At 33.6% G+C, this 15381-nt stretch overlaps 1 protein-coding gene across 1 annotated transcript in view; it reads left to right on the top strand.

The window, feature by feature from the left end:
• LRPPRC (leucine rich pentatricopeptide repeat containing) overlaps positions 1–15381 on the top strand; it is an 87839-nt gene that overhangs the window by 62143 nt on the left and 10315 nt on the right. The window contains exons 28-32 of the mRNA XM_087823526.1: positions 2417–2559; positions 2694–2802; positions 6284–6410; positions 11575–11663; positions 14664–14868. Coding sequence (XP_087679652.1) covers positions 2417–2559; positions 2694–2802; positions 6284–6410; positions 11575–11663; positions 14664–14868 — 673 coding nt within the window. The remainder of the gene's footprint in view (positions 1–2416; positions 2560–2693; positions 2803–6283; positions 6411–11574; positions 11664–14663; positions 14869–15381) is intronic.

Genomic DNA, 15381 nt, shown 5'->3' with positions numbered 1-15381 from the left:
TCTGATATTCCTACTGCAGTACTGAGACGATGAGAAAAATGTTTATTAGAGTTTCACAATTTAATAGGATTTTTGAGGACAGACTATTCTTTTTCTTTCTATTTAAATCCTCTAGGTCAGCAATTTTCAATCTTTTTCATCTCATGGCACACATAAACTAATTACTAAAATTCGACAGCACACCAAAAAATATATTGTGTTTTTTGCCGATCTAACAAAAAAAATATATAGGTGTAATTCTGATTGAGTCACACTGGACAGCTATTGTTGCATTGGCTGTTGTCAGTTTTTTATTTGACAGTATAAGGGAAAAGAGGTCAGTGCCCCTAATTAAGTGTAGCCTGTTTTAAAAATTCTTGCGGCACACTGGTTAAAAATCACTGCTCTAGATGTTATCAGTCACTTCTATAAGACAGTGTTCATGAGTATAAATCTTTATCCAGAATAATGCATATTGATGTACAAACTCATTGCTAAGCCAATTCTTTTTAAAATGTGATCATGTTATAATACATGACATAAAAGCAGATCTGTAGATCATTGGAATGGAATAGAGAGCCCAGAAATAAATTCATGCCATTATAGTCAATTAATATTTGACAAAGGAGGCAAAAATATACAATGTACTAAAGATAGTCTATTCAATAAATGGTGTTGTGAAAATTGGACTTAAATTGTGTTGGGAAATTGGACATATATGTGCAAAAACAAATGAAACTAGACCACCTTCTTATACCACACACAAGAATAAACTTAAAATGGATTGAAGGCTTAAATGTTAAGCTCAAAACCATAAAAATCGTAGAAGAAAACATAGGCAATAAAATCTCAGACATTTCTTGTAGAAATATTTTTTCTTATATGTCTCCTCGGGCAAGGGAAACAAAAAAATAAATAAATGGGACTACATCAAACTAAAGAGTTTTTGCACAGCAAAGGAAACTGTCAACAAAGTGAAAAGACAAACCACTAAATGAGAGAACATATTCACCAGTGATACATCTGATAAGGGGCTAATATCTAAAATTTATAAGGAACTTACAAAACTCAACACCAAAAAAACAATCCAATTAAAAAATGGGCAAAAGACCTAAATAGACACTTCTCCAAAGAGGACATACAGATGGCCAATAAGCATATGAAAATATGCTCAACGTCACTAATCAGGGAAGTGTAAATTAAAACCACAATGAGATATCACCTCACATCTGTCAGAATGGCTATTATCAATAAATCAACAAACAGCAAGTCTTGGCAAGGATATGGAGAAAAGGGAACCCTTGTGCACTGTTGGGAATGCAGATTGGTGCAGTCACTGTGGAAAGCAGTATGGAGTTACCTCAAAAAATTTAAAATGGAGCTGACTTATAACCCAGTGATTCCTCTTTTGGGAATTTATCTGCAGAAACCCAAAACACTAATTCAAAAGAATATATGTACCCTTATGGTCTTTGCAACGTTATTTACAATAGCCAAGATATGGAAATAGCCCAAGTGTCCATCAGTAGATGAGTATAAAAATGCTGTGGTACATTTACACAATGGAATACTATGCAGCTATAAAGAGGAAGCAAATTTTACCCTTTGCAACAGCATGGGTGGACCTGGAGAACATTATGCTAAGTGAAATAAGCCAGTCAGGGAAAGACAAGTACCATATGATTTCACCCATGTGGAATTTAATGAACAAACTGAACTACCAAGTAAAATAGAGACAGACTCATAGAGCTCAGGCAGATGGGTGGGGGTGGGGGGTGGAGGGATTGATCAAAAAAAGAGAGAACTCATGGAAATGGGCAATAGTGTGGTGATTGTAGGGGTGGAGGGGGATAGGTGAAGGTGGGAGAGAGCATAGAGGGGATAAAAGGTAATGGAAAATAACAAATTTTTTTAAAAATTATCACCCACTGTCCTAGACCTTTTTCAAGTCTACCAAAGAGACAGAATTCTCCCTGCTCAACTAAGTGAAAAAAGTTTGTTGATTAGTCACTTTTGAGGAAAATCATATAATCACACTTTAAATCATTTTGGATGTTGAGCTGTGTACTATACCTTACATGTGTACCCATCCTCTTTCCAAAGACTGAACTACCTCTGTCTCTGATTTTGATTTCAGTAGTGAGCAGTTTTAAAAAGACAGATTTTTTTATCAACATGATTTTTAAGGTGTTTAACAAGGTATAGGGGTATTTTTTTGTTTTTTAATAGGTAAGGAATTTCTATGGTTTAAAATTCAAAAGGTATACAAAAAGACGTCATTTTACCTTTGGTCCACAGTCACCTTGTACCTTGTTCCTTTCCCTGGAGGCAACATTTGAAATAAAGCTTCCGTCAACATCAAATAAGAAAAGTCCTAAATATTTCCATGAGTTCTACCTAGTATGTTCATTAATTTCTGTTTCATCAAATTTTATAGAAATAACTGGTGACTGGCAAAGAGCTGATGCTGTCTGGAATAAAATGCAAGAAGAAAATATTATTCCTCGTGGGAAGACATTAAGATTATTAGCAGAAATCCTTAGAAACAGTAATCAAGAGGTTCCGTTTGATGTACCTGAGGTAACTTGTTTTTAACAGTAAGCATAATGGGTTTTCTTGTCGGTATAATTTAAGTCATAGATTAGTTCAGTTTTATACTGAAAAGATCACTGTATTTGCAACTTTTTGTGTAACTGAATAATTCTGTTTTTAAGTTGTGGTACGAGGATGAAAAACATTCCCTGGATTCTTCAGCACCCTCACTTGAAGAAACTAATTTACAGAAAGATCTATCAACTGCCTGCCAAAGGAAGAAGAGCAAAGGTAAGCATGTTGCTATTCTTCCTAATAGCAACATGGGATCTAAGCCCAACAATTTAGAAATGTTCTTAGGATAGAGATGGAACTCTAATTGTATATATTAATTCTTTCTAAATTTTTGAATTATCAAAGCCATTTTGGGGCAGTTGGGAAAATTTAAATATTGACTGAATGGTAGGTAATATTAAGGAATTGCTCTCATTTTTATCAGATATTATAATGGTATGATTTATAGAAAAATGTTCTTAAATTTGGAGATCTATAATAAACTATTGAGAGGAAAAAAAATCTGGTTTCTATAATTTATTTTAAAATACTTAAGCCATAAAGAACAAAGATATAGCAAATCTGGCAGATGTTAATAGTAATTACTAGAGGTAGGTGATTATGGAGGGGTTCGTTACACTATTATTTAAGTTCTTCTGTACATTTGAAATTTTTCATAATAAACTAAATGTTATACTTTTTTCCAAATAGCATTATCATGAATGTTTTTGGTAAATAAATTTAATATATGTTTTGCTTTTATTTGAAAGTAAAAATGATTAGGGCATTAACTACCCTAATCATAGTGTGTGTTGAAGTAATTAAGCAGTACAGTGGTCTCCCTTTATCCATAGGGAATACGTTCCAAGACCCCTAGTGGATGCCGGAAACCACAGTAGTACTAAACCCTATATATACTATGTTTTTTCCTATACATACATATCTGATAAAGTTTAATTTGTAAATTGGTCACAATAAGAAATTAACAACAATAACTAAAAATAGAATAATTATAACACTATATTGTAATAAAAGTTATGTGAATGTGACATTGTTAAGTAAAATAAGGGGTACTTGAACATAAACGCTGAAAAATAGGACATACAGCAGATCTGATAACAGAGATGGCTACTAAGTGACTAATGGGTGGTTATACAGGGTGGATACACTGGCCAAAGGGATAATGCCCACCCTGCGCATGATGGTGCGAGATTTCATCACGCTACCCAGAACAGTGAGCAATTTTCCATTTAATATTTTTGGACCACAGTTGACTGAGAAACCTTGAGTAAGGCGGGACTACTGTATCTCAAGTTTGGAGGCAGGTCATGATCCCTGTTTCTTCATTTTCTTTCCTTTCCCTAGTGGTAAACTTTCCTGAAGGCATGCCTACTTCTATCATGATGACTTTAAAAGTTTTATGACCATCTAGAAACTTCTGATATAAGCTTTCCAATTGCATTCTAGCTATTTTCGCTTCGTCTTTGTTGTACTCCCCCAAATCAGATATTACTATTGTTTTCTTTATTTATGTTAATTTTTCTCCATAAAATGGTACCATTAAGGCCTTCCATTTTTGTGTGGATTTTTAAGTATGCTTTATGATCATTTAACCAGTGTGCCACAGATTTTTTCTTTCATTTTAGTATTGATAGTTTTGAGTTCTGATCAGTAGGAAGGAATCAATTTAGACATTTATAAAACCTCTTAATTTTTTGACTTACCTAGAAATTTTGTGACACTAGCATAAAATGTATGAAATAAGAATAAGCTAAGCTCCTATGCTTTGTCAATCATACATAGAACCTTTATTCTTTCCGAGTCAATTTTCATTTGCTGCATATTTAGACTGTACATCCTTGTGTTGTTAAACCTAAACATAAAATAATTATTATCAGTACTATTTAATATTCTAGTGGAGTTTTAATTTGACTGAGATGAATATAAGGTTAGTATATAGTTTCTGTTTAAAGATTCCAAAACTCCTTCATGTATTGCCTTTTTAAAACTTTTTTTATTTAAGTAAAAAAATTCAACCAATTAACTAGATATAATGCAGTGTTTATTATAAATGTAGAACTATATCCCTATTCTAGTTTTGAAATGCAGTTTACACTTATCTAATTGGTTTCATCCTGTTAATTTTTTCAGAGCCTTTAGTCACTTTTTGTATATCTTGGATTTGAATGCTTAGCAAAATATGAACACGTTGAAATGTGAATGCTTGCATTGAATACTTTGAGAAGTGAATGCTTATATTAGTGCTTTATCAAATTTCTGATAGTTGGGTATACTTAAAGGGATAGTGTTACTTTCATACCAGAAACAAACCTGTGGTCAATGAGTTCAGTGCATTACAATGATAACTTTTTTTTTTAACTATTGGAAAATAATAAACACAGCCATAGCAATTTGTGTGAAGACTACAGTTTTTAGAAAACAACTACTAAGATTTTCTAGATTATTGTATTGATCTTAAATATTCAAATTGTACTTATTTCTTTTCATTCCACAAACTTCAGTGAACTGTTATATATGCTTGTTGGGAAGTAGACAATAATTGTATTATATCTTAACTTCTTAGCTACCTTAAGAGAAAAATACATGCATTGTGTGCTGAATATAGAGTCTGTCTGTTCTTTTTTAGTTAAGATACAAATATGTCACACCTGTTTTTGTCTGTTTTCTGTGAATTTAGCTTGAAAGGATAACCTAAATTTTTGATATGTCACGTCAGTTTAATTGAGGGGCTAATGCAAACTCCCCTAATTATAAATACAAGCATGGTTTCTGCTTGTTTAGGAACTGCAAAAATAGTTCATAATGTTCTTCTGAGTGTTAATATCATACTCATTCCTAACTGTGTGTTCTGTATTTCGTTATATTGAGTTCCATATCCATAGAAGGTTGTACATAATAGTTCAGTTATGCCCAGTCTTTACTGTGATTTGTTTATACACACCAGAGAGTGGATTGTAGTTTCAGTTGGATGTTTATAGCCAGGCAATTTTATTTCAGAAAAGTAAGTGACTGAAAAGTGTAGTTACTTTTCTTTTGGTAACATCTTTTCATCCACTGACAGTTATTGTGAACAAGTGAAATAAAACTGTTAATCAGTCAAACAAATGTTGCTTAGTTTACTTGTTAGATATCTGTATATTTGAAAATTGTATGTTTTTGTATAAGTCCTGTCGTAGCCAAATAATTTGATCTCCTAATTTTAGAATTATAGGCTATATTCACTTTAATGCTATTGTGTGGAAATGTTAACCATTGTAACACCCACTTATAGATTAAAGATTGCTTTAAAATGGGTCTTTTGCTCCCCTCAATCTAAATTATACCTCTGGTTTATTTGGACTTTAAGACACATTTTGCAATTTATTTTGAAACTGGTACCTTTTGACAAATTCAGAAGAGCTGTTTCTCGTTTTTAATGGCATGAAAATAATTTATTGACTTTTGAAAGCAAATATGAAAAATAACTTTAAAAGGAGGCTCTTTCAGGTACCATCCAACTTTATATTTTAAAGATTAGAAGAGGGACAGCATCTGCTTGCATGGGCAGTGTGTGTATCTCCATAGAGGGGTATAGTGGGTAAGTTTTAAAAGAAACAGAAATATGTGGGTTTAGGGCTTTGTTTTAGGTTTTTTTCCCCCGTCCTCTTTGCCATTTCAGAATGATGTCATCTCATTTTTTGTTCTGTTTTCTTCATAGATGCATATAATATTTTCCTGAAAGCACAAAAGCAAAATGTTGTGTTCAACAGTGAAACTTATAGCAATCTGATAAAATTACTATTGACGAAGAATAGCTTTATAGAAGCAATGCAAGTGAAAGATTTGTAAGTATTAGTTCATTTATTAAATCTCTCAACTAAAAAAAAAAACTTTGTTATTAAGGATTTTTCTAATGATGTGATGTTGTAGCAGTTACTCAGCTACCCATAAAAATCATAGAAATGGTTTTCTAATTTTGGGGGTTTCTTTAACCTATGAAATATATAACCTTCCCTGGCCCTGCACAGTGCAATATCTTTTATTTACCTTATGTAACTTATTTATGGTACCCATATACAGAAAAATAATTTTTATCATATTCTGTTTCTTGTTCAGCAGCTAGATCCATGTGGTGGGAGAGGCCTGATATAATGAAGGGTTTGAATCTTGAAAACTCTATGACCTTGGGAAAATCACTTCCCAATCTGAGCCTGAATTTTTCTTCTATGATGAGTGGATGATAATATTTACATTAAAGATTTCTTCTAGATATTGAAAGAGATAGAAGGGAGTAGAGAAATATGGGTACTCAACACATTTTAATACCTATTTTTCCCCTTCTGTGGTGGTTTTGTTTTTGTTTTTGTCTTTTTTAGTCTGTTTGGCGGTGTTGGTATTGGTGGTGGTAGTGGTTTTGTGTCTCTGACTAGTTCTCTAGAGTAAAATACTTTACTAATCAGAACAAGAGTAAAGTTTTCATACCTGATGTGTCAAACTGACTATTGTCTTATCCCCAAGGAGTTATCTTGAAGACTTGAGTTATTAATCAGAAAGTGCCCTAGAAAGGAGTAGATCAAGGTCTTCTGCTCTGGAAAGAAGACCTGTCCTGTTGAGTCAATAGCTTTATTTTTAATGGCAAAGGTCAGCCTTTTCCTAATACTCTGTGAGTTCTAAAATAATCTTTCTTGGCTAATTTTTGGCCTTTAAATTTTTTCTCCAAAAAATTTAATTTGAAAAATTTAAAATCTACAGAAAAGTTGCAAGATTCCTACAATTAACGCCCATAAATCCTTCAGTTTGTTAGATGTTAACATTTTGATACAGTTGCTTCACTTCACTTTCTCACACACACATTTGAGCCGTCAAATTTTTTGTCTAAGCACTTTTGGGATATTAAACTCTTGAATTTTAATGGTACGCTTGCCATTCTTGCAATTCTCTGGAAAACCTGGTGTTAATACTAGTGCTATGTTCAAGTTATGCCATGTTTACTGCTGTGTTTCAGTACGTTTTGAAAAATGTATTTTCTAGGACTGCTCGTCTGGAAATACATATTCATATAAATACATATATGGGTATATATGTATATATACACACCATATATAATTATGGTGTCGATATAGCAGTCACACTTTTAAGTTCAGCTTTTTAGTATTTTTGTGTCTCCTTTGTGTGTTTGTTTACTCAGTCACTAATTAAATTACCCATTTTTAGAATACTCACTGCATCCTCAATTAGTGACTTGGAAAATTTGACAGTGAACAGCATCCTGTCATCTGTAGCCACTGCAGTCATCAAGGGGGTGTAGGTTTTTTCCTAAAATTACTTTTCTCAGGAAATTATTATCTAAACTTTTCCAACACTACCCATTATAATCAGTGGCATTATGAAGCAACAGTTATTTGGGAGAAAGGGGAGGCAGGAAAAAGAGAGGAGCGTTTTGTGTTGGGAATTGGGTATGAATAGGTGAGGGGGGGATAGAAGCAAAGAAGGAAAACTTTTAAAAACTTTTAAACCTGAGGTTGGTTTCAAAAACCTCTAAGATACTTTCCAAAAGCACAGATTATAATTTTTTTATTTTAACCAGACTTGTTTTAGAATGGTGAGCTTCATATTCTGGTAGCATAAAAAGATTCCTTTCAGCCAAAGTTCTGATTCAGCTGATCAGGAATCTGCATTTTACTAAACACCTAAGTGATTCATGAGTCATGTCTTAAACATTTTGACCACATACCTAATAGTGAATTTTACCAATATCTCACATATAAATATTATAAAACATACTAAAATAAGTTTTTTTTCAGAGGATAAGATTTAAAAAGAGAGGTTTAACTATTTTCTTGCCTCACCTTAGAGCATTCATACAGTATCATACCTTTTGTTGAAGACCACTGATCTCAAGTAGTTCAAACTGCAGTTATAACCAATTAGTGGGTCATGGGGTCTATTTAGTAGGATAGAAACAACATTTTAAAAAATGAAATAGAATAGAAAATATCAAAGTACTTTATATACTAAAAATATTTTGTAAAAGTTTTATTTCAATTATATGTGCATTTACATATCTGTGCACTTGTATGTTGTGTAAAAACATTTCTTACTATGTCTGACTAAATCTTGATCAAGTATGTAAGCTGCTGACCTAGAAGATGGTTATAAGTACAGCCCTTCTACTTCCCCTTATGTCCACAACCTGTAAAATGTAAGTTTATCTTCTTTCCTTCCCTCTCTTTCTAGATCTTCGTGAAGCCTTTCTGTACTCTTGGGGTTACTGTTATCTTAGTATTACACAGTAGTTTAATATCATAACACAGCTGCCTTTCCCCCCTCCATGTAGTTGTGTGCGTCCAAGAGAATCCTAGATGCCAAGCCTTAGAATGCCCAGAGGCACCTGATCTGGGGACTGGATGCACATCCTTTTCCTTGAACCAATAAAATGTATCTGACTATGAAAAATTATATCGTGGGTTAGGTCTACATTGAGTACTTTTGAAAATAACTCTGAACTGGAAATTCAGAAGTGGAAGTTGTAGTTCCAGTTCTCCAACTAAATATGTTACTGAAGGAATATCACGTAACTTCTTTGGATTCATTTCCTAATTCATAGACAACAGGAAGCTAGGTTATCTCTTCCCCTTCTAGCTCTGTATACATGATCAGAGTAGAAAAGAATTGTTACTTTGTTTTTTAGGCATTTTATAATACGTTGTAACCAAATGAGCCACTGTAGCAAGAAGCAATACCCGTTGGTATTATTCTGGTGCTATTACTCTTAGTTAATAAATAGGAGTCTGTTATAATTACCTACACAATGCCACTTGTTCAGTTTTAGGAGCAGTGATTTTTCCTATGACCTAAAAAGTGCAATCTTTGTGTTTGCTGTACTTTTGCTGTCGCTAGTGTGTTGCAGATTCACTTGACCACTTACAGGGTTTTTTGGTTTTTTTTTTTTTTTTTTTTCAGTTTTCTTAGCAAGGTCATTTAATAGTAATAGATGGTCATTTAAAAGTCACAGTAAGGGCTGCCTTCAAAAACTTTTAAGGAAACCAACATTTTTTCACTTTTAGTTAGAAGTACATTTCTTTATGTTTCAAAATAAAACTTTAGGTATAGTGAACTATTTCAAGGGAGTGGAACTGCTTATTCAAAGACCAGTAAAGGATATAAATTATCCTTTAAAATGTCTGATGGCCCTGGCCGGGTTGCTCAGTTGGTTAGAGCGTCATCCCGATGTGCCTAAGGTTGCAGGTTCGATCCTAGTCAGGGCATATACAGGAATCAACCAATGAATGAATAAATGAGTGTAACAACAAAGTCAATGTCTCCCTCTTTCTCTTTTTCTCTCTCAAATAAATAAATAAATGAATGAATAATAAAAATAGAATATTTGATAACACTAAATTATATTCTTAGGAAATTTGAGAATTGCCCAGCAATAACATTACTTTATCTTTAAAGAATAGCACTTTGTTTTCTTATTTTCTTATTATTTCTTCAGCTTCTTATTTTATTCTGTCTAGAAATAATGCTAAATCAATCATTGATAGTCTTTACTAGATTGGCCAGTTTTTGCTTTCCAAAGTAAGATAAATTATAATCACCAACTTTGATGCATAGATGGCTTTGAGGTTTTCAAAAGGTTTATAATTCACACTTGATGACAGTTAAAAGAGAAGTTTTGTTACCTCATGGTTTTAATAAATTTTAGGAAATAGTTTCAAGTAAATATGGTATAATACATGTAATAATGTCAGCATAAGAAGTGAGCTTAATTTTAATAGTGTCTACTGTTTATTTAATCACGCTAAAGATTGAGAAGGTAAATCCTTTATTTTAGGCAGTTTATAGTCTCCTGTAGGAGTTGTTGACTTAAGAGCTTTGACAGATGGTACAAAGGAAAAAAAGTCAAACTGAGCAATGGGTGCTTTGGTGGGATTAAGAGGATCGATTGGGGGATAAGAAAATCCTGCACCCAGGGAACTGCAGGGGTGAACCTCAGAGACTGGAAGTAACAGAGGATGGGCACATCACTGTATCTTTAGAGGATTTTCTTGGGATTGACAAGAATAATTTAGCAGTGACCCTGCTATTCTCAAAATCTGCCTGGCTTAGGTGTTCATGTTGGCAGGCTGAGGTTTTTGGCAGCAAGATCATCACTGAGCTTGATAAGGCAAATGCCAGCAATTGCTTTTGCTCTTTTTGACCTGTGGAGATTTCCTAATCAGGAGATGAACCCTGGGGATGCTGAAATTTCATCACAAGATGTGCAAACCATGTAGCAAACAGAAATCATCTCTGACTAGGGTTTTTTTGTTGTTTTTTTAATCATGTAGCTTTTAGTCATAAGTAAAGCAATTTTTTGGTCTTCAGTTTTAAAAAGTTGGGGGATTTTGTTTTAAATATAAGCCCAGGACAAGATTGTTGTGCGAAATTTTAAATTTTAATGTAACAACGGTTTTAGTTCTGCAGTATGTTCACCTCTAAAAACTGTATGTATCTAGATGACAGAAATTTGAAAATTAATCAACCAAATGATATGGGTTAGTTAGTAATATGCTTTAGTTTATATTTAAAATATACAGTGCTGAAAATAAGTGTTCATTTTTGTTGCCGAAAGAATAGTTTTACATTTTATAATTATGGTGAATGTAGAAAAAAGAGGAAAAAGGATCCAGCTTAGGATACAGCGGAACAATGCAGGGCATGCAGTTATTTTAGTCATCTAATATGTCAGCATTCAAGAATCTGAACCGATTGTTTAAAAAAAATCTTGTACTTTGTTTCTTTTGTTGCTCATTTCCAACTTTGTCATCTGTCAGAATGCAAAAAAAAATTATCCTTCTATAACCATTGACAGGATAACACAAAAGCTGTCTCCAGGTCGATATTTTGCAGCAATATTTTTAACATACGAACAGTAGTTTTTATAATTTCACCTTGGTGCTCAACCATTTATTATCGTATCAGAAGCATGTCAGTAATTCCTTTCTAAATGTCTGCTTCTTTTAGCGCTGAGACCCACATCAAGGGCTTCACACTGAACGATGCTGCCAACAGCCTCCTCATCATAACGCAAGTTAGGCGGGATTATTTGAAAGGTATGTCACAATGCTTGACCTTTACGTCACATTAATGCCTCTGCAGATTTTTCTTGTAACGCCCTTCGAATACTTGGATAAAGGAGTCCATTTAGCAAATTACCTGCTTATCAAGAGCCTTTTGTGGTAGCTGAGAGACGTAAATTACTGTACATGCATTTATAATACAGCTTGAATATGAATGTACTTGTCATTTGACCACTTAGTCCAGTTTCCATTCCATTTAACACAAGATGGGTTTTCTTAAGATGAATCACAGCTCTTCAGACATGCAAAATTTGTGTTCCAGAATGAGAGAAAGTACAGGCTTTCAAGTGTGTTAAAATTCACAGCACAAGTCACTTTGCTTTGGAAATTAACATACTTTAGAGCATCTGAAACAATTCCCAGCAGTTGTTTTTTGCATATTGTGTTGGTTGTGTGTGAGATAGCAAATGAGTTAAATTGAGTGTTAAATGTGCAGGATTGTGCACCAAATGATTATAATATTGATTTTTAAAACTTAATCTAATACTTTTTAATAGTTCATAATACCAACAGCAATAAAATGCGATGTTTGTTTAGAGTTTGGAATTTAGAGTTTTTAAATTAATATTAAGGGGATAATGCCAAAAAGATGTGGAGATGACTTTGGGGAGGATTGGGATGGGGGCCGTTTGTTTGGTAGAAGCTGTTTATGTGTTTGCAGAGGAATGGGTTTGGATCTGGAGGTCTTATGAATGAGCTCCCGAGGGGTGAATGATGAATCTTAAATTTAGGTAAGCATCTTTTCATGTTTAGGTTTACATTTGAATTGTAGTCAGTACAGTAACACCATAGTTTTGCCAGTATAACAAACCCCACTTAGGAAATCTTTAAGGAAGGTTGAAAAAAGCTTTTTAATGTATTACCTGTTTCAAGGGGTTAATTTTTGAGCTGAATCTGAACTGAGTTTGTTTAACTTGACTGCTACCCTCTACTTATATGTTAGGTATCCTGAAAAAACCATAAGAAACTTTGTCGTGTTATTTTCACATCTTCCATGTTATTCAGTTCAGCTAGAGGTTGGCTGAGAGCAGGAGCCATGAGCCCACTGTTCCCCCACTATCACCTCCACCCCCACATGCCACCTGCTGTGCCTCGACACAGACTTACCTATTGTTAAGATGATCACCATCAAGGATGGGAATGGTGTTGGCACTGTCCCCATGTTCTTATTTTTCTACATGGCTGAGCTCCCAATTTTTAAAATCCCCTTCTCTTTTTCAGGTTTCTTTTTCTCAATTCCCATCTAAAGCAGGAAGAAAAATAAAGCCAGTTCAATTTTAACCTAATTATATAAGCTAATACTATTCTGGAATATTAATAGCTGATACGTGTTACCTTTGCAATGTAATCAGTATGACCAGTAAATTAGGTTAGAGTATGAAGAGGATCGGGGGGATGGGTGTGAATGGGTACTGGTTTTTATTGTCCCGTAAGTCATAAACTGTAGAGAAGGCAGGTCCTGGGAATATGGTTTAGGTTTCTAAGGTCCCATACACCTCTTGGATAGACACATGATCTGTCCTCTTCGATTGTCATGCACGCATGCACCCATTGACACAGGTTCTGGGGTGGTTTGATTCTTGGGTTAGTGTCTAGCAATATGATGTTGGGCAAATTATTTAAACTCTATGCCTTCTGTTGCTTACTACGGTGCCTGGCACGTAGTAAATGCTCAACAAATGTAGTTAAAGCTCAATAAATGTCAGTTACTATCATTATCTTATTTTTACTATTTTGATTCACTGGTGGAAAAACCATCCCTAGCTGACAATATTCTTGCTTAATAAGAATATTCAGAAGTTAAACATTTCTATATGACCACCAGTTAAGATTTTATCAGGCATATTTTCTATAAATTATATTAATAACATTTTTTGTTTCCTATATGTACATATTTATAAAATTTTATTGAATATGCCTTTTAAACTACCTATTTCCTCTTTTCCCCATTTGAGAATCACTGGCTTAAGTATATAGATTTGGAGTAATTATAAATTGTTTATTCAGTAATAAAGACCAAATTCATTGTCTTTCACTATATCACTTTTAATAGTCTTTAATTATTACCCTTTCCCCATTCTTTTGTGAAAGATAGGCTCTCCTTAGAAAGCTGCTTTGAGAGTCTTAGTTTTGTCTAGGCTACATTGCTTTTAGTTGATACAAAGTGATGAAATATTCTTTGGTAGCAGTAGCGGTAATTGTTATGCTAAGTATTATATTTTTCCTCAATCCACCACTTTATTTAAAATAATGACTTCACTATACTTGCACATGAGTCAGTAAATTAGAAGGACATTCCAAATTTATCCATAATCAGGTACTTGTAAGTATGATACTTTAAAAAAACCACCAACTCCTGTGGCTATATATCCATAGAAATCTGATGAGCTTTATTTTCTTTGAAAAATGAGTACAAGAAAATACCTACAAGGTATTATTTAATCATGTTAGCTTCGGAGTTGAGTGTTCCAGTTTGGCTACTTTTGTGTGATTAATCCTGTTTGGACTAGAAAAAAATACTGTTTTCAAGAAAGAATCTTTGGAATATTAGATGATTTTGATAATCGTGTAATCTTTGAGTATAATAAAGCCTGGGAAAGTAAAAATTTTAGTAGAAATTACATATTTTTGGCAACTCTGAATTTTTAAAATTCTTACTTATATTCCTCTGAACTTGTCAACTTCCTTGAAGTTAGTCACTAAATATTTTCCCAGAATGATACCCACATTCTTTCAATTGGCGTTTGTATTTTCTGTGACTTAAGACATTTCCCTGGTCTCTGACATAGGTAGTCAAATAAATTATTATTTTTTAGGTTTCTTATAAAGTATTAATATTTTCTTTAATCTAGAATAAATTATTCATAGCTTTTTGTGTATGCTGTTTGGTGTTCATATTTAAAAGTTGGTTTTCAAAGTGCATTAAAGTCAGTGTGGTTCATATAAAAAAACTCACCTGCTCTGCTATTGTAGAGGCTCTAGCAACGCTAAAGATGGCCTTGGATCTGAAGCAGACACCTTCTAGGATAGCAGTGACCCGCTTGATTCAGGCGTGTGCCTTGAAGGGTGATTTAGAAACCATACAAGCAATTCAGAAGATGGTAGATGGACTCGAAGAGTCGATTGGACTTTCAAATATGGTTTTCATCAATAACAGTGCTTTGGCACAAATAAAGAAGTGAGTATTTTCAAGCTTTCTTTTTCTCCATTGGATTCTAGAAGGAGCATTATCTTTAATACCACCTTTTAAAACTTTTCAAAGCTATTAGAAACCATATCAACTACAGAGGAAATATTGATGCCAGTTGCTGATTATTCTCTAACTATTAGGGAATCATTTATTATATGTTACAAAATGTGTGTTAGCTTTAAATGAAATCTTAGAATAACGAACATTTATTAAATTTGTAAAAATTTTTTCCACGGTTGGTAACTGTTCTCATTCATGCAGCCTAGGCCCTTGTGGAAACACTTGGTTACAGAAGTAAAAAATGAGTTCATTGTTTGTCAGCAACATTGAGGGTAACACTCTACTAGAACATTGTTAGAAATAGGAATTTCTGTCTCCCCACCCTCCTACCATCCACCCCTGTCATCACACACCCACAGAAAGGGAGGCATTTAGATGTGATTCTCTTACCACCATCTCTAGATTCCTTGTAGAGAGTCACCACTGTAGAAGGAAATAAGA

The sequence above is a fragment of the Miniopterus natalensis genome, chromosome 13 (genome assembly GCF_054644295.1).
Source record: "Miniopterus natalensis isolate mMinNat1 chromosome 13, mMinNat1.hap1, whole genome shotgun sequence".
NCBI lineage: Eukaryota > Metazoa > Chordata > Mammalia > Chiroptera > Miniopteridae > Miniopterus > Miniopterus natalensis.
The sequence above is the reverse complement of the archived record's forward strand: the minus strand, read 5'-3'. Positions and strand labels throughout refer to the sequence as shown.